This window comes from Nomascus leucogenys, chromosome 11 (assembly GCF_006542625.1).
Source record: "Nomascus leucogenys isolate Asia chromosome 11, Asia_NLE_v1, whole genome shotgun sequence".
In the NCBI taxonomy this organism is placed as follows: domain Eukaryota; kingdom Metazoa; phylum Chordata; class Mammalia; order Primates; family Hylobatidae; genus Nomascus; species Nomascus leucogenys.
Window position 1 is genome coordinate 92,277,939 of NC_044391.1, and position 18,684 is coordinate 92,296,622.

The 18,684-nt window shown below is 41.4% G+C and overlaps 1 protein-coding gene across 4 annotated transcripts in view; it reads right to left on the reverse strand.

Moving 5' to 3' along the window:
- TNIK (TRAF2 and NCK interacting kinase) overlaps positions 1-18,684 on the reverse strand; it is a 405,268-nt gene that overhangs the window by 113,356 nt on the left and 273,228 nt on the right. For all 4 annotated transcript variants that reach the window (XM_003256453.3, XM_030822825.1, XM_030822828.1 and 1 more), the window contains 2 exons: positions 8,434-8,488; positions 6,364-6,442 (listed from right to left, as the gene is read on the reverse strand). In XM_003256453.3, the coding sequence (XP_003256501.1) occupies positions 6,364-6,442; positions 8,434-8,488 (134 nt within the window). The remainder of the gene's footprint in view (positions 1-6,363; positions 6,443-8,433; positions 8,489-18,684) is intronic.

Genomic DNA, 18,684 nt, shown 5'->3' on the forward strand with positions numbered 1-18,684 from the left:
AGGGAGGTTTGGAGAGCGGATATTCTTTTCTTTCTCAGATCAATCAAATCAATCTGTGGAGGCATAAATATGATCTCATCTAAGAAGAAACCTTGCCAGAAAAATGTAATGAAATAAAGGACACTCCTAAGGAATGAACTGAAGAGAATGAGGTTGACCTGCATGAAGATATAAACAAACTCCATACAGTACTTTTCCAGGTAGAAAAGTCAGTATTAAAAAGATGAAAACAAAAATTAAGACAGAAAGGTATGAAATATTTACAAGGAATATAAATGGCAGTTCTCTTTTTCTTGCTGGCAACTAGAAGGAAGTGCTTATTATTATTATTATTGTTATTATTATTATTTTGAGATAGAGTCTTGCTCTGTCACCCAGGCTGGAGTGCAATGGCATGATCTCAGCTCACTGCAACCTCTGCCTCTCAGGTTCAAGTGATTCTCCTACCTCAGCCTCCCGAGTAGCTGGGACTACAGGTGTGTGACACCACACCTGGCTAATTTTTGTGTTTTTAGTGGAGACACGGTTCTGCCATGCTGGCCAGGCTGGTCTCAAACTCCTGACCTCAGGTGATTCTCCTACCTCAGCCTCCCAAAGTACTGGTATTACAGACATGGGCCACCGCACCTGTCGGAAGTGCTTGTTTTTTATAAAGTGCTCAACCAACTATTAGAGGTTGATAAATAAAAGAAATCACATTCAATTTAAAAGTGAGATCCAGATTTAATAGAATGTACAGTCTATTCCCTGATATTGGCATCTAAAAAAACTGTCAGAGAAATCTCCAGATCTCCAGAATGGAATAGTGTTCAAGTTTAATGAGATTAGTTATTAAACAGAGTCCTTTTTCCCAGTATGCCTTGATGGGAGAAAAAACTCAGAGATATGCAAGAGAATAACTTTGGGCCTAAAAGATGGGCCCACTTGTGCAGAACTACAAAGCTGCTAATATATTTCATATCTTCTTCAAGTGGCGCCCTTTGAAGAGAAAATAATGTTTACTTAAAATGAATCCTTCAAAGAAGGATTCATAGTCTCTTATTTAAGTTAGCATGACCAAAGAATCAATATGCTTAATTACACACTTATTTAAGAGTGAAAACACTTCACCTATGTTGAATATTACCTCACTGTTTGCTGAGTGTTCTAATGAGTTTAAAGTACATTTATATAACTTTATTGCTTGAATCTCTGCTGATAGTAATTTAGTTCTGTCTCTTATAAGATAAAAACACCTAAGGTTAGTAAAACCAATTTCCCAAGGGTTGGCATGGAGAAATAAATGGTAATGATTGGTACCTACAGTCTGAGAATACTAGTTCTACTATCAGAGTCACTAAATACTTTATCTTCCCAGATTGAACCTGTTCATATGTTAACTTGTGTTGGGGGAATTCAAAATGCTGGAAAGATTGTTACATTAGCCATTATAATCAGTTGGGTTAAAAGTTTTTGGTAATCATCAGACTCCCTAAATGCAATTTGGCCTTAAAATTTGCTTTGGCTCTGCCCTATTTCCAAAAGCTACCCTCTTCCTTTACTTTGAGTTGCATCACTTACTAACTTGGACAAATTACTTAACTTCTGTGTGTCTCAGTTTCCCTGGCCACATTCAGTGGGGATATTATTAGTACTTATCTCAAAAAAAGTTATGATAAGTGAATTAATTCATGTAAAATATTGAGAAGAGTGCCTGGTGTCATAAATGTCATATATGTGTTTGCTATTATGATGATGACTATGATGAAATTGCCCCCAGCAATCTCTGAGCATCATTGGGCTTAAGGAACACAGCATCCGCCTTTAGGACTGAGGAGCAGAAATCCCCACTTCTGGCCAGGTGCGGTAGTTCACACCTATAATCCCAAAGCACTGGCTGAGATGGATGGATTGCTTGAGGCCAGGAGTTCAAGACCAGCCTGGGCAATATAGCAAGACCGTCTCTTTATAAACAATAGAAAAAAGTAGCTGAGCATGGTGGCATGCGCACCTGTAGTTCTAGCTACTGGGGAGGCTGAGGTGGGAGGATCATTTGAGCCCAGGAGTTTGAGGCTGCAGTGAGCTATGATTGCACCACTGTACACTAGCCTGGGTGACAGAATGAGACTCTGTCTCTAAAAAAAAGAAATCCTCATTTCTGTTGAACTGAGTAAACATAGAGTTCTTTAAGGGAATTATTTCACGTATTGGTTAAATAGCTTAGCAGGAGGAGTCAACTGGGCTGTTATCTCCAAGGAGGCTGCACAAAAAAGTTTAATTTTTAAAGTCTGTGTAATAGTTTTCAGCTGGATTTTAATAAAGTCCAAAGTTCAAAGTCACATTACTACTAGCCAATTCAGTCTATTTGAAGGAATTTCTGATATTTGCTTTGTATTATTATTATATTTAGAAAACACACACACACACACACACACACACACACACAAAGAACTTTGTCATATCTCAAAAGTCTGACAACCCACCAAGCATCAGAACTGGTGCCTCATAAAATAATGGGGGTGATTTTTAGCCTTGGAGCAAAAGCAGGAGGCTGGGTCCAGGCTGGTTCTCCCAGTGACGAGGCTAGAACTCATGCAAATACACCACTTAGCCTCACTGGGCTTCCACACCTGCATCTGAAGCATGAGCGGCTTGGACCAGCGGAGCTTGTACATATAAGCAGTTATGATTTTTCTAATGATCTCAACTGAGTGCTGCTTTGCCTGTGTGGGTTCTTCAAATTTAAAGGGCACATGACAGAGTCACCGTCTTATACTTAATGGAGCCATTCCTATCCTTCTCCAGAGAGTCCTGGAGGGAAGCAGTGACACTGAGTATACTTGTGAGGGCAGGTGAGTGTGGATGAGCAGGGTGGCAAGAGAAGGGAGGAGAAAATCTTTTGAAGGAGATGGTTTACCTCTGCGAGTGGAATCTACCCACGCACAAGAGACAGGAAGAGAAAATGGGAATCCCAGTCTTACTATTCACTTGCTGGTGCTGATATGGAGGTAGAGGGTGAGAGTATCTTTGGTTTCCTCTGATTCCACTAAGGTTACAACCCTCCCAGAAAACTTATTATTAAATGGCTGAGCTGCCTGAACATTTAGTGGTGCCCTAACTTCATCATCCCATACCACAAAGGCCTCTCCTCATCATACCAATAGGGAAGGAAGAACTGGGCTCCTGTGAGTGGTGGTGGTCACCTTTTCCTCCACGATGACAGTGGAAAGAGCAGTGTCAAATCTTGAAGGCACAAGTTAAAAAACAAAACAAAAAAAAAGTGCACACTGAGAGACCAGTTTATGCCTTGTATGTTGTAGACTCAGTCATGTTGAAAATGATGCTTTATTGAATGTTTGCCATGAAAAGAGTCCATGGCCCCGTCTCAACAATGGCGCCCCCTTTGGTCAGGTGTTGATATATACACTGAGAACAATGCATTTAACCCGGTAACTCATTTAGGTAGAGAATAGCTGGAAATAAAAGAACATTTTGGAATTTTGTCTCTTGGTCAGAGGAGGGAGTCTTTTCCTTTTAAATAATTAAAATAAAAAACATAAAATGTTTCATTTCCTCTCAAATACTAGAGTCTATTAAAGTAAACCCTAACTTACTTCAAATCACTTTGGACCTGCGCTTTCAAGATAAAATACTCTGAAGTGTTTGAACATTTTCACTTAAAAACTGGTGGAATTGTATTGCAGAGAAATGGGAGCCATGTCTGCTGTCAAGTATCATGCGCCTGGAGGCTGCACCACCACCTCTACAAAGGCTGGATTCGAAGTGTGAAGTGGCACATTATCAGGGCTTTTGTTTCCCCAATCACTCTCCAACAATCAGGTTACTTTTCCTTTCCCTGTCTGACAACACGGGACTTGTTCCCATAGCTTTCCTACTCAGTTTTCCTTATACGTCAGGGAAAGGTGTGCAAGGTGGCAAGATGAGATGAAATTGGCCTGGACTTCTCAGTGTTTCCAAACTTCTCCTGCTCCCTCCAGCATTATTAAAATTAGTTGTCAAAGGTTTGAAGCTGAAAAATCAGCCTGCATTGTCCTAAAAGTTTGTATTTCTCAAACAAGGTCAGCACACCGTTGATCTTTTTTGGGTCTCAGTCGGTGAAAACCGACACTGTAGGGCAAAGGCTGTGGGGTCACTTTTCTGTGGGGTCAGGTAGGTCACAAAAAGGGGTAGCGCAGACCATGGTTAAGATGAAAACAGCAGATGTGGCCAGGTGTGGTGGCTCACACCTGTAATCCCAGCACTTTGGGAGGCCGAGGGGGGTGGATCATGAGGTCAGGAGATCGAGACCATCCTGGCCAACATGGTGAAACCCCGTCTCTACTAAAAAAAAAAAAAATACAAAAAATTAGCCGGGCATGGTGGTGGGTGCCTGTAGTCCCAGCTACTCAGGAGGCTGAGGCAGGAGAATGGCATGGACCCAGGAGGCGGAGCTTGCAGTGAGCCGAGATTGTGCCACTGCACTCCAGCCTGGGCAACAGAGCGCAAAAAAAAAAAAAAAAAAAAAAAAAAAAAAAAAAAAAAAAAAAGAAAAGAAAAAGAAAACAGGAGATGTATACTAACCAACTGACACCAGCTTCTGAGTTGGGGGGAGGTGGCAGCTGGAGGAGAAGGACAATCACTTGTCCTAAATGGGAGCAGGAACTAGCATCTTTGCAGGCAGTTCACTGCATCTTTGCAAGAAAAAGGCCAGAAATCTAAATGTAATGCTCAATTGACAGATTTTTAAGTGTTGACAATTAATACACATATTTTTAAAACAGGGTATATGACCATAGTGTGACAGCCAAATACATCTGTGGAGGGCCGGTTTGTCCTCCTCTATGGAAAAGCTCGGAATACGTGTCCTGTAGCAGTAAAGGGAGACAAGGAGAAGACAGGGCAGGGAACAGGGTAAGTAAAGCCCACTGTATACACCAGACTCAGCTCAGATGTCAAGCAGGAACCTAGCAGAGGGCTTTGTGGTGTCATTGTCACTTCCAGGGAAGAGAACTGAGCCAGTCCCTCTCCCTGGGAGTCTGATCCAGGGAGAAGAGAGGAAGCAGGGTGTTGGGGTGCTTTGCCGATCACATGATGTATGACACCCAATGGGAGGGCTGTTGCTGGGGAGAGAAGGGTTGTCTTGTACAACAGTGACCCTCCGCAGAGGAAGGAGGAGCAGGGAATGCTCTGCCTCCTTGTTACCAATAGCAACTCTCACTCCCCTCGCAGGGCCCGGCAATTCTGAGGCTGCCATCTCTTTTCTGGCTGTTTCCTTCCCTCTTTCTGTGCAGCGTGCCCTTTCCTCTGTTCCACCAGGGTGGCTCTCATTATTAGATGACTGGTGGTAATTAAGGCTGCCCCCTGTATGGTAGAGGTGAGCCTGTGGGTGGGTGGGAAACATGAGGACCCCAGTCAAGCGCCTGCTCATGAAGGGCTATGGAAAGGGGCAGAAGGATCCTGTCCCTCGTGGTCTCTCTGCCCAGGACTTATCTCTAGAAAAAGGATAGGAGGTCACAAGTAGTGCAGGAATTGACCTCAGGCCAAGAGTAATCCGAGATTCAAGAATGCATCAGGGAGGATACACCATTTCCATAGGAAGAAAGGAGGAAACAATGAATTTTGGTTACGGAATAATAAGATATAAAGATCCCAACTATATAATTATCCCAAAAAAGTCAAACATCCAACATCTGGTTTAACCTGTAGAACTGTTTCCCAAATGTCAGTCAGTCATATCCTATCAACATAATTTTTGCCATACCTCACACCACTCACTCATACTAGTATTCACGTAGTAGTTTCCTTTAAATTAAGGCACCGTTTTATGTAAGTTTATTAAAAGGAAAAGTTAAATCACTGCCCCAAATAAGAAGCCAGTATCACCTGCCATATGTGAAAACAGTAGTAAAAACAAAAAAACTGCAAATGCTCATACACGTGCCAGAGAAATAATCTCAAACATTACCTGGTATGTATATGCACTTACGGAATGATTGTTGTAAGGAATAGAAGAGAAATCAGCCAATCTAACAGGCTGACTCTCTAAACTATCACCCTCTCTGATAAGATGTTCTGTGCTGCCAGGAAAGATATGACTTGGAGTTATAAATCAAAGAGCTTTCATGTTATTACTTGGGCGTCACTTACCCATTTTGGCTAATAATTTCTTACCTTAAAGGTGGGGGAATAAAGACTTGCTGTACAAACAGTAGATACTCAATATATACTTTAAGATGAACGACAGCATATGGAAAGTAATTCACCAAGTCATAATACATGTTAGTCTCATTCTATCAGCAGGACCTAGGGATTAGAGCTAATCCAGAATAGAATCACAAGAAAACCTCACCCTTAGATCTGCAAAACATCGAAGACCAAACTCACCACTTCTTAGACTTCAGCCGAGGCGCCGGGTTCCGGGGGATGAGGAAGAGAGCTCTCATAGGGTGCATGTCACAGAGAGCTGCAAGAGACCAAAACAAGGGCCAGCTACAGTTAGAGGCCAAACCCAGGCCAAGCCCGTCTTGACTGTGCAGATAATGCTGCCCAATGACCCCACTGAGTTTACACACCACCAGTGAGCATGAAGTCAGAATATCCAAATGCTTCCATTTGACGAGCATTTGAAAGATCCAATGTCCACTTATAGTAGTCTCATAAAATACAACATGGTTCACATAGCTACTGCTAACATTTCTAGTGAATACATGTTTACTTCATATTTAAGGAAACTAAGTTAAAGGGTCAACAACCAGCCATCCTTGCTGTGAATGGCCATCTGACATATAAAGTAAATAGCATCAGATGACAACTACAATGGAGATGGTAAGCTATTTTTAATTAGTAAAAGCCTAAGCCATAAATAAAAGGCATTTGATTATCCCGTCTATTTCTTACACATCGACAGCTCCTCCAAATGCAATGTTATCTACACAGATTTTTGGAGTCCAAAACACCAGCCCCAGAGCCCCATTTTCTCTGTTTCCAGCTATCCCGAATGGCTTTTCAGTTTTCATAATGGGTTGTGTTTCATTTTGTTTTTAAATTCACTGGCCCCAGGCAGCCCAGAGGATTAAGTCACACAGAGTCTGGCAGAAAAAGTTATAAAAAGATCTCATCTTGTAAGCATGGCATATCGTTTATAGTGAAAGCACTCATATGCTCTTATTTTAATAAAATACTGTATTAGCTTACTTTTCGAACATCTGGGAGAATTTCTACTTTGTAGCTAGAATAAGAATATATGCTCCCTAAAAGCCAAAGGATTCTGTGGGCAGAAGTTTATTTTTAGCCCTGTCTACCACTCATCAAGAATGATAATATGGTTTAAGACTGCAATATATTATTTTTCTGATTCACACATGCCTATTAGCATTGTGAATGAGGGCAATTTTGTCAACCAGCACTCCAAATCAATCATGCTACAGATGAGTTCTACCAATTCTAGACTGGGAAGAAAACGATGACAACCTGAAGGTAAAAGTCATAAGCATAACGACCTGTCATGCAAATAAAGGGCCTATTTTTGCTCTGGTCCTTTGAGATGCAGACACCAAGGATATTACTGGGTAAATTACTATGTGAATGGAAACAGGAAAGGAGCCAGGCAGTATGGGAAGTCATCAGATTGCTATGCAAGTCTGACCCTGAGTGAAGGAGAGAGGGAGAAAAGGTAGGTGGAAGGGTCCCAGACTGTGCTGCAGGTCTTGCGAAGTCACAGGGGATTACTTGGGTGAAAGTTGCCTGCAAAAGAATCTTGTGTCCTCCAGGAAAGGGCCTGCCTTAGTATCCCCACTGTGCTAGGTCACTGGCGGGGAGTGGCCCTTGAAAGATGTGGCCTGGTGCCATTGCAGCAGCTGGGGCTGACAACCAGTTACACTTCCTATATGGAAATCTGTGAGGCACAGTCTCATGACAGAGACTCTCTGCCAGAGCCAATACTCCAAATCTCAAGGAACTGAGATTCTCAAGACTGCTGGAGCCCTAGCCACTCTGCCTCAAATAGCAGGGATATCTAAAATTTTAAACATCAGTATTTTAAGAGGAGTGATAGCCATTGAGTGGAGTCTTTGTATAACCTGTGCACTGAAAATTAATTTTGGATTTTCATACATTGGAGTTTTTATAGTCTTGTGAGTTGGTCACAGTTTTATGTCAGGTGAGGAGTAGTCCAAGAATAAATGATGTACAGAATCTGTAAAACAAACAAGACTCCCCAGAGTATGCTTTCTTTTTCTTCCTTTCTTTTTTCTAATAAAAACAGGATTCTCCCACTGCTCTGAAATGAATGGATTCCTGGTTGATTTAAGATGATTCTGCTTTCTAAATATGCCAGCTTGAATCCATGCAGGGCTCGGTGTAGTGGAAGTAAAGCAACTGCAGCTCCTGGCAAGGAAACTTCAGTACCTGCAGAGGAGACCAGCAACAGATTTCATCCCAGAGGAGGGTACTTACGGGGAGCACCTTCTGCCATTTCAATGGCGGTGATACCCAAAGACCACAGGTCACTCTGAAAAAGAAGGGGCAGACACACACATAAATTTAATCAACAAAGGACAACTTGGTTAAACCTGGTAATTGCTTCAGAACTGCCTGTGAAAGTCATTCAGTTGTCTGTTTACAAACCTATTTCTTCCACTAACCTTCAAAGCAGAAACAGTCTTACTCACTTTTCATTGACAGTACCATTTGTGGTGTCCGGCACATGGCAGCTTATCAATAAATGTATGAAAAATGAATATAAAAAATTTTAAATTAATTCGTTACTGAAATTTATCTGTGGATTGAACCATATGAAATTGCTGTTATTTGACTGTTTATAACACCATCACTGAGCTATAATTGTCATATAATAAACTGTACGTAAAGTACACCATTTGATAAGGTATGACACAGGGATCCTCCTGTGAACCCATCACTACAATCAAGACAGTAAACATATCCATCATCCCCCAAAGATCTCATTTGCCTCCTTCCTTTCCTGCCTGAACCCATCCCCACTCTCCTGTCCCTAGGCTACCAATGATCTGCTTTCTGTCACTATGAATTAGTTTGTAACTTCCAAAGTTTTGTATAAGTGAAACAATATATGTGGTCTTTTGTATTCGATCTCTTTCACATAGAATAATGTTTCTGAAGTCCATCCATGTTGTAGTACATATCAGTATCTCACTCCTTTTGCTTTCCATGGACACAGTATTCCTTTCTGTGGACATATCACTGTTTTTGCATTTGGACTGTTTCCAGTTTGGGCTATTACAGATACAGGTGCTGCAATTGGTGTACAAATCTGAGGGTGTATGCTTTCTTTTAATTAAATACCTGGGAGTGGAATGGCTGGATCAGATAGTAGGTGTTATTTATATTCAATTGTTTTAACTACAAAAACAGCAATTTCATATGGTTTTACCTAATAAGATGAGGACAGGGAGACTTTTTGTTGATGGCATTCACTGATGTCTCTCTTGTGCTTAGAACAGAGTTGGGCACAGTAGGAGGAACTCAATATATTTGTTGAAAAGATAAACAAATATTGTCTATTTTGTGAGTAGACTGTATGTACAATAGAAGCCAGTATCTTTATATTATTTCTTGTGCTCAGACTGACTTTTATTCTCTGAACAGAATTTTCCAGGCTAATGCCTCCACTTCTACCTGTACAATCTCCATCTCTAATAATATTCTCCTCCCATACTCTGTCTGTGGCTCAGTAGTCTCTAAATATTGCATGAGAGGGGGAATATCAAGAGATGGGGAAAACCTGGTTAGAAAACACCAAAAAGAGGCTTGCTGCCTCAGTTTCACAGCAGATTGGTAAGAAAATCTAGTATCAAATTTGGTTCAATGGCCCACATCCTAATATAGATATTTCATTTTAAATACCTCATGCATGCTGTACATTTTTCAAAATTCTCTCAGATTAGGGTGATCAAAGGTAAGTTTCCTTGCTATTGCCATCAAACAAATGTCAAGGCCACATGAAAAAGAGATGTAACTGGAAGAGAGCTTCATAAAATTCATAACCTTCATGCTGAGTCATTCCCTAGAACTAAGTCTCTCAATATCCTGTGAAATGACACTCAGGGCTGTTCAGTAATTGGGCAGAGGCCTGCACAATGCGGAGGGGGCTTTCTAGGGGGTCTAGCCTCTTGCCTAAAGTGCAGTCTACCTGAGAGCAGGTGGCTGGGACACATGTGTAACCTCACAGTAGGAGCAAGGGGGATTCCTTCAGTGTTACCAGTTCTCAGTTCAACTGGGAATAGCAATGCACCTTCACAACACCATCGTTCTAAGACTCCAGGGAACTGTCTGCATACAACACAACTCACAAAGGCAACTCTTGTCCCTTCTCTTTGTTATGTTTCAAGATGTACACAAAGATTTTCATTAAACGCAATCTGCACCCCATGTTTCTCTGGCCTAGCAAGAGACTGAGTTTCCCAGAGGCTCTTGGCCTCGCTTAGTGAAGTTATTTCCAGAGCTGATGGGGAAGCCTCAGCCCATCTATTACAAGTTGGCTCAGGAGCAATAACTGGTAAAGACAAAAACGCAGTTCTATTGTACCTGGGGTTTTATGGTTGATAGACAAAGGTAATCATTTGGGAACATGAGAGAAACACTGAGTCAGTCATTCGCTGCTCAGGAGGCTTTAAACAGGAAACACAGCAAGAATAGTCTGGAAATGGTGGGTTGGCTCTTAAGGTCCCTGTGCTATTTCGATAAGACTCTAGTATCTCCAGGCCTTAGTAGTTCTACCACCATTTTCCCTAAATCCCAAGGAATTGTTTCTATAGTGTGAAATAAGGCACAAGTAAGAAGGTGGCAGCCAGGCTCTATGGCCCTATCTGCAACAGAAGGGTCCAATTTAAATGGCTTTCAAGTCCAGGAAGCTTTGGGCTAGGTTGAAAACCAATACATATGAAAGAAAACGATGGTTCTGGGGTAAGAAGAACTCAAGGCCTCAGGTCAGGGAGAAGGAAAATGCTCAGAAGGCCCAGACACACTTCTGCCTTTGGATCTTGACTCAAGCTGTTCCCTCTGCCTGCAGCACCTCACCAGTGATGTGCTAGCTGACTCCCTCACCTCCCCAAAGCCTGCTCAACTCCTGTGTTCTCAATGAGGACCACTGGGACCTCCCCCCAGCACTGCTCATTCCCCTTCCCCATATTTGTTCCCCACAGAACTAACCAACTCTAACATACGACACATTTATTCATCACTAATTTACCATGCTTTGTGTTTATTGCTTGTGCCCTTTACCTCTAACACACATACATAAGAACATAAGAGCCACAGGGCAAGGATCTTTGTTCTGTTGTCTGATGTATCCAAAGTACCTAGAACAGTTCCTGGCACACAGTAGGCCCTTAATAAATATTTATTGAATGAATGAACAAATGAAAGATACATGAGAGAACGTAGCAAAACCTAAGTGTTCTAGGGCTGGTAGACTCTTTGCAGACCATCTAGCCCAACCTTTCATTTCCCAAATAAGGGAAAGTGACTTACCCAAGATCAAAGAGCCTTAGCAGCTGGTTTTAAACTGAGCTGGGTCTTCCGCTTCCTAGGCCAGTTCTCTTTTAACTAGCATCACAATCTAAGGACTTGAGTATTCACCATTTTTTCCCCTTATCATTTTTGTTATCAAAATGCATTTTTAATCCATAAAATAGTTACTTCAGATTCCTACTTTGTCCATAGGTGACTGAAGGTGCTGGCAATTCAATAAAGCTACTGAGATTCAGTGAGGTACTCCAGTTTCATACTATAAAACTGGCCTCAATTTCCCAATGGCAACATGGATTGGTAGAAAGAAAGAAACAGGTATTGACTGATTGATTGAGATGAGGTTTCACTATGTGGCCCAGGCTGGTCTTGAACTCCTGGACTCAAGCAGTCCTCCCACCTTGGGTTCTCAAAATGTTGGGATCACGGGCATGAGCCACCACACCCAGCTGAGAATAGGCTTTCAAGTCAGGCAGATCTGGATTCAAATAGAGGTTTCTAATTTAGCTACATGCAGAATGTTGCTCAGAACTTAGCTTTCTCAACTGCACAATGGAAATAACCGTGGCATGTTTGTATTGATCAGGTATGCTGCTAGCACAAAATCTGGCACAGAGTAGGGCTCAAGAATATTGATTTCCTTCTCCTCTGCCAGGTGTCACTGCCTTTGCCTGCCCAACTTAGTCTTCTATGATTTCCCTTCATTTAGTTGTGGCAGAAATTGTTTATTGGCTAACCCAATGGTCATTTTCAACCCTCATTTTTCTTGCTGCTTCCATTTCAGAGTATAGCAAAGCCACACTTGCCTAACCTGACTCCCCGACAGCTAAGGATGGCAGTTAGGGATGTGACATAGTTTTCTCCAATGAGACATAAGCAAACATCTTCTGGGAGCTTCTGCTTTTCCTGAAATAACGGACAAATACAGCTGGTGTCTTGCTAACTTTTTCCCACTTCTTAGTGCCTTGAATAAAAATATGATATCTGGAGCTACAGCATCCATCTTGCAACCATGAGTTATTGCCAACAAATTAATGATGCCAGCACAGAAAGCTAGGAGCTTTGGTTTCTGAAGATATCAGTGAACCATCACATGAACCCTGAACTGCCTGCCTCTAGATTTCTGGTGACATAAGAAACCTAAGTACAGACAAAAGCATTCCTAAGTGATAATACATGAAGAAACATACTTTGACAGTAGGGAAATGGAGAGGTCTCATTTGTTAGGTAATCCTGGATTTATTCCACAGGAAGCAAGAAGGTTTAGGGAAAAAATATATACTTTATTTAGTACACATCACCTCAGAATCCCTCTTAGGCAGCCTTTCCCTAAGCCACCAGAACACCACTTTCAAACCAAAGGTCACACCACCACAAATACCTGTGCATACTCTGCTAAGTCACATGACCTAGTCAATTCTGCTGCTTCCTTAAGCCTTCATTTGATATCATTGTCAGGAATTTTTTTTTTTTTTTTTTTTTTTTTTTTTTGGCTGGGGTTCTCTTGTTTTCCAAAAGGAACATTTATATTCCTGGTCATATATCCAAAGTTGCTTGTAAGCTACACTTAACTGCCCATGCTAGAAAGCCATAAATGTCCTTGACAGGCCTTGTTTAAGCCTTTGGATACATTAGCGAGTCCCAAAGACACTTCAGAACTTAAATAAAGGAGAAAATGCTCCAATTACCACTGGCAAGACAGATCACAGGAGATGAGCAAGGCAAGAGGGAAGAACAAGATGAGGAAAGAGTCAGAGAAAGATAAGTTTCGTTCATGGCCATGGTGTGACTCATTTTGGCAGGAGCTGGGTAATTCATTATTCCAGAGGTGCTGCGCAGCCTAGCCCGTGGCATGATTAATAGCCTAGCGCTGTGTGCATTACAAACAGAAGAGAGACAAATTCTAGTGCCTTTGGGAAGGCAGAGGCAAGACAGAACTTTTGGCTGCTGGAAAGGGTGGGAGTGGGGAACAGCTGATACACAAGCAACTTGAACAGAGCAAGAGAGCATTCCTTCTGGGGCTGGACTGCTCAACACAGTGAAGAAAAGCAACACGTTTAGATGTCTGAACCAGCCACAGATGAATGAGAGGCTGTGTGGCACAAGACAAGAGCCCCAATGTGCACCATGAGGTAGAAGGTGCCTATGGTCTGCAGCCAGACCCAACTCTGACACAACTAACAACTCTGAGCCCATTTTCTCAACCTCAACATGAAAAGAACACGTCTTGCAGGATTGGTAAGAGAATTCAATAAGGAAATATATGCAAAGTGCCTAATATACAATGCAGTACATGCTGCATTGGGTATTCAACAAATGTGGGAACAGATAGACCTTTAGGACCAGATATCATCAACTGGCAGTTCAACCAGCAAACCAGAGTCAGGTAAGATGGCAGGGAGCTCTGGTACTCAGTGGCGGTCCAAGAGGTCACAGGGACCGTGCAGGCATAAACAAGAAGCTTACAGGAAGCAAACAGGAAAACATGTGTCCTCCTTCCTCCTCCAGACTTGGTCTCCCGTTCTCTATTGCTCCCTGCTGACACAGCCCGATAAGAAGTCAGACGGACAAACAGAAGGGAGGACAGCTGACTCCTAGCTCCATTATTACAAAGCAGAGGGCAGCATGGCAGTCCAGAGTTGACAGACAATAGCTTAATAATGGGCACAGCCAGCATATTGTATCACAGAGCAGAAAATAGTCTTTTGTTGGGTAACTTATTTGTGACTAGTTTATTCTTTTGAAATGTTCCAGGTGGGAAAAAGAAATTGATGCATTGTGTGTATGGTCCCTAGGGGCAACATCTTAATTGAGTGGTAAAAGTTATAGAGAAGCAGATTCTGGCTCAACGTAAGCAGACAGTTAGAGGTGCGTAACACAAATATGAGGTTGAACGGTATGAAACTGTTGCCTTTTAGGGGTAAAAAATGGCCCCCATCAGGCGCAGTGGCTCACGTTTGTAATCCCAGCACTTTGGAAGGCCAAGGCAGGCAGATCACGAGGTCAGGAGTTTGAGACCAGCCTGGCCAACACAGTGAAACCCCATCTCTACTAAAAACACAAAAATTCGCTGGGTGTGGTGGCAGGCGCCTGTAATCCCAGCTACTCAGAAGGCTGAGGCAGGAGAATCGCTTGAACCTGGGAGGCAGAGGTTGCAGTGAGCCGAGATCGTGCCACTGCACTCCAGTCTAGGTGACAAGAGGTAGACTCCGTCTTAAAAAAAAAAAAAAAAAAAAAAAAGCCGCAAATAGCAATACTTCCATGTGATAACATAAACACAAAACTATCTATAAATATATATATACTAAGTAGTATATATTGAGTACTTACCAAGTGGTGGACACTGTATTAATCCCTTTATATATATTCTCACTTTATTCTATTATAACCTCGGAATAAATAATTTATTATTCCCATTTTATGCAGGTTTACAAAAAGTTAAATAAGTCCCCTGAGGTAATTTGCAAATAGGAGGCAAAGTCTAAACTGGTCCTGTCTGACTTCAAAGGACTGACTCTTATTAATTATGTTATATATTTATATATTATGTTATCTAGACACAGAACTCAGATGGTGAGTTAGGGTCACTGAAGTGGAGATAGTTATTAATAATCCCATTTCACACATAAAACAAACTGAGGACAGAAATCTTTAGTTCTTTGTCCATTTTCACTTGTTATGTGACCAAAGGGAAAATATTAGAATAGCTTACTCTCTTCCCCTGGGGATCAGCATGTTGCCTGGAGGAGGTACTGGCTGCATTTGACCAAGGAATCCTTTATAGGTGGGTGTGAACAGAGAGCCACAGAAATATGTTGAATAGGAGTTTCAGTTTCCTGTTGGTGACACTAACGTGCTATCTGGGTCATCTTCCTTCTGATCGAATAGGGAAGGGCCTTTGTTTGAATCTCAGTAGACAGATGCCAGGACTCGTTTGAGAGTATAAATGCATGATTCTGCAATCTGAATATCGTCCTCTCAGGTGACACCCTGCACGGCGGGAAATCTACCACTAGGTTAGGTTGCTCACTTCATTTCCAACTGAACCTCTTACTTAGAAGAAGTATTTGCACCCTGCCTGAACAATGCCAATTATCTGTGACAGAGGGGAAAAGAGTACTTTCTCTACAACCAGAGCACAATATTCACCCAAACGCTGGAGGAGACACCCATGTCTGCAAATAATCTGCAGTACTCACGTGAAAGTCTCATAAACAGAGTTTAGGTAAATAATAAACAACATTGGCACAGATCAGGCCTGAGGACAGGAATCTGGTGGGGAGTGGGATGGGGGGCGGGTACGCCATTTCACCATGCATCTCTTACTTCATTGGCTTCATATAAGAGCAAGGCCTGTTTATGGCAAAAAAACATAACAGGACAGAAAGATATAGAAAATGAAAATTGTAAGTTTTCCATCCACGTGCCCTATTCAAAAGTAAATACTATGAAGTTTTTCCAGGTTCTTTATAGATTTCCTGTGTGTGTGTGTGTGTGTGTGTGTGTGTGTGTGTGTGTGTGTCTCCATGGGGTGGGGGGAGGGGTAAATAAGACTACATTGTGTGTACTATACTGTGGCATTCAGCCACAGAAATTTCTTAGTGGGTGGTTCTGTTAAAGTAATAAATACACAGGACTATAAAATGCTTGGCAGATCCCATCCAACCAAAATGAAATTCAAAGTAGGTTAAAAAAATAACAATTTAAACAGCCTAGGCATTTTGAACAGTTTTATTAATTTCAAATCTTTTGAATGCTTATTATTAAACGGGAAAGCTTTCATTATTGCCCCACATACTTATCAGGGAAATGAAACCTTTCCTTTCACTTGAAGTGTTTTGACAGAATTTCTGAAAACAAGAAAGGAAGGGCCCCCAGGGAAAAGCCAGCACACCCGGCAAATGAGATTCTGGCGCTCCTCCTTAGGAGAGGGTCTATTTTCAGTGAGTTACTTACCGTGCCCAGTAGATATCACACAAAACCAGACTCTGCAATAAAAAGCAGAAGCTCTTCAAGCTACTTTTCTACAGAAGACTTTATAACGTTGAGTTACTTTAGGTTTTATAAAAAGTTATAGTGGTCTTTAAAGACATCTTAGACACATCAAATAATAATCGATAAACAATAAATCAAATAACAAAACTAAGCTATACTCTTTTTCTTTTTCTTCTTGTCTTTATTTTACAGAAAGGACTTTTGTGGTAAGAAATCTAATAAAGTCCGGTGGCCAAGTCATCCTTTATTCTAAATACACACTCTCAGCTGAAAGTGGCTATAGCACATGAGGGCCCAAAGTGTTGGCATCAAGCTTCTGGGGCTGGGATACACACACAGTGAAATCCTCAGGCTTTGATGGGGTCTCAAATGAACCTTCTATCAGAAACTGCATGTACAGATACAGCTTGACTAACTCCTTATACACAATGGATAGTCTATAAATATGCACTGAGTGAATGAATAAATGATTTTGAAAGTCAGCATATCGTCAAGTTGTCCCCTGGTGACAGGTCACATTCCTAAGGATACTGAACAGAAAAGGGGATGATATATGGTGCCAAGAAAGAAGTAGTAAGGTTATTTAAAGATCAGCATCTTCTCTGGCCCACAGTAAAACTGTATAAGTGGATTAAATAAATCTGCAAAGAATCCCCAAACCTTCCACTGTACCCCAACAGGGTATGGCTTGGTTTTGTTATTTATTATTTACTATTTGATTTGTCTAAGATATCTTTGAAGACCACTATGAATTTTTTTAAAAACCTAAAATAATTCAATATTATAAAGTCCTCTGTAGAAAAGTCTTCCTTATTCATTCTTTTGTCATCCTCCTATTTTTACCCATGGCAAATAACCAGTGAAGCTGATATCCCTGCCATGACTTTTTCCTCCTCTTGCACGACCTACATTCCTGACGATCCTGTTAAACTAATTTGCACTAAGGTCTAAATGACTGACACCGTTGAACCTATTCTATCAGGATTCTTTATTTTTTTAAAAAACCACACAGACATTCATCTTCAATCTTTTTAGTGTCTCAGGATACTTTTATAGCCAGGTGAGCCTTCCAGTACCTCTGAAATCACTGTGCAGCATGACGACCTCTGTGGCTACTCATACACCAGGCTTTGCCCATACCTAGAGTTATGCACTGGTCTCACACCATTTACAGTGATCCTAAACTATACTCCTTAGCCATAATCTGAGGAAAGAGGACCAAAATATCAGTTTAATTCCAAGCTTTGGCTTGGCCGGAAAGAAAGCCTCTTCTAGATACCCTACTGAAAACAAGTCAGTTGTAGGCACCCACTTTATTTACATAACAAAAGTCCCATGTATAGTGCAGTCAGTTACAATACTTAAAAGATGAAGCTGAGGGTAAAAGCTGCAAACGCTGTTTCCCCATGCTATGTTACATAGTAATCTAGAATATCTGTGGCCCAGATGTAGACTAGTTAGCACTTGTTAGGTGTAACCATGGTTTGAAGAATTACTTGTAGCTAATCATGATACCCATATCTGGCCTGGGATGTATATTTTGTAGTGGCTTCTCTGAAGGGATTTGCAAATGGAATTATTTAAATATGCTTATCATTAGCAGTTTAAAAAAATGACACTTATTTTGGCAGGAGATTAATTTTTAACTTGGCAGCTGTTTTCAGACAGATTGTTGTCAGGTTATTACAGTGACTAACTTTGAAGGAAGGAGGAAATTTATGGGAGATTATTAGGTTTTCAGACCTTCAAGCTTGCAATTCCCCAAAGAGGCAAATTTTCTGTCAACACTGAGATACAGGGCCTCAAAAACGCTGCAATGTTTGCATCTTTGAGACCTGATTTCAATAACAACCCCACATGTCGATAATTAAAAATATTCCTTAAAAGTGAAATATTCTTCAAATATACTGTTCAATTGATAAATTGGAGATTTAGATGGAAGTACGTTACAGAGGAGCAAGGTAATATATTGGAAAGGGCTCTGAACAGAAAGTTCGGAGACCTGCATTCAAGTGCTAACTCTTCTGACAGGATCACTAACCCGGTGAGCACCTGCAGACCTCGGCCTCAGTTTCTTCATCTGTTAGATGAGAGTATTTACAGAGTATCATTAAAGTGTTTTGGTGAAAAGTCCGTGCACCTCTGAAGCCAGCCCAAGAAAGTTTTGCCCAAGTTGTCTTGTAATGTACACAAAGACCACAGGGT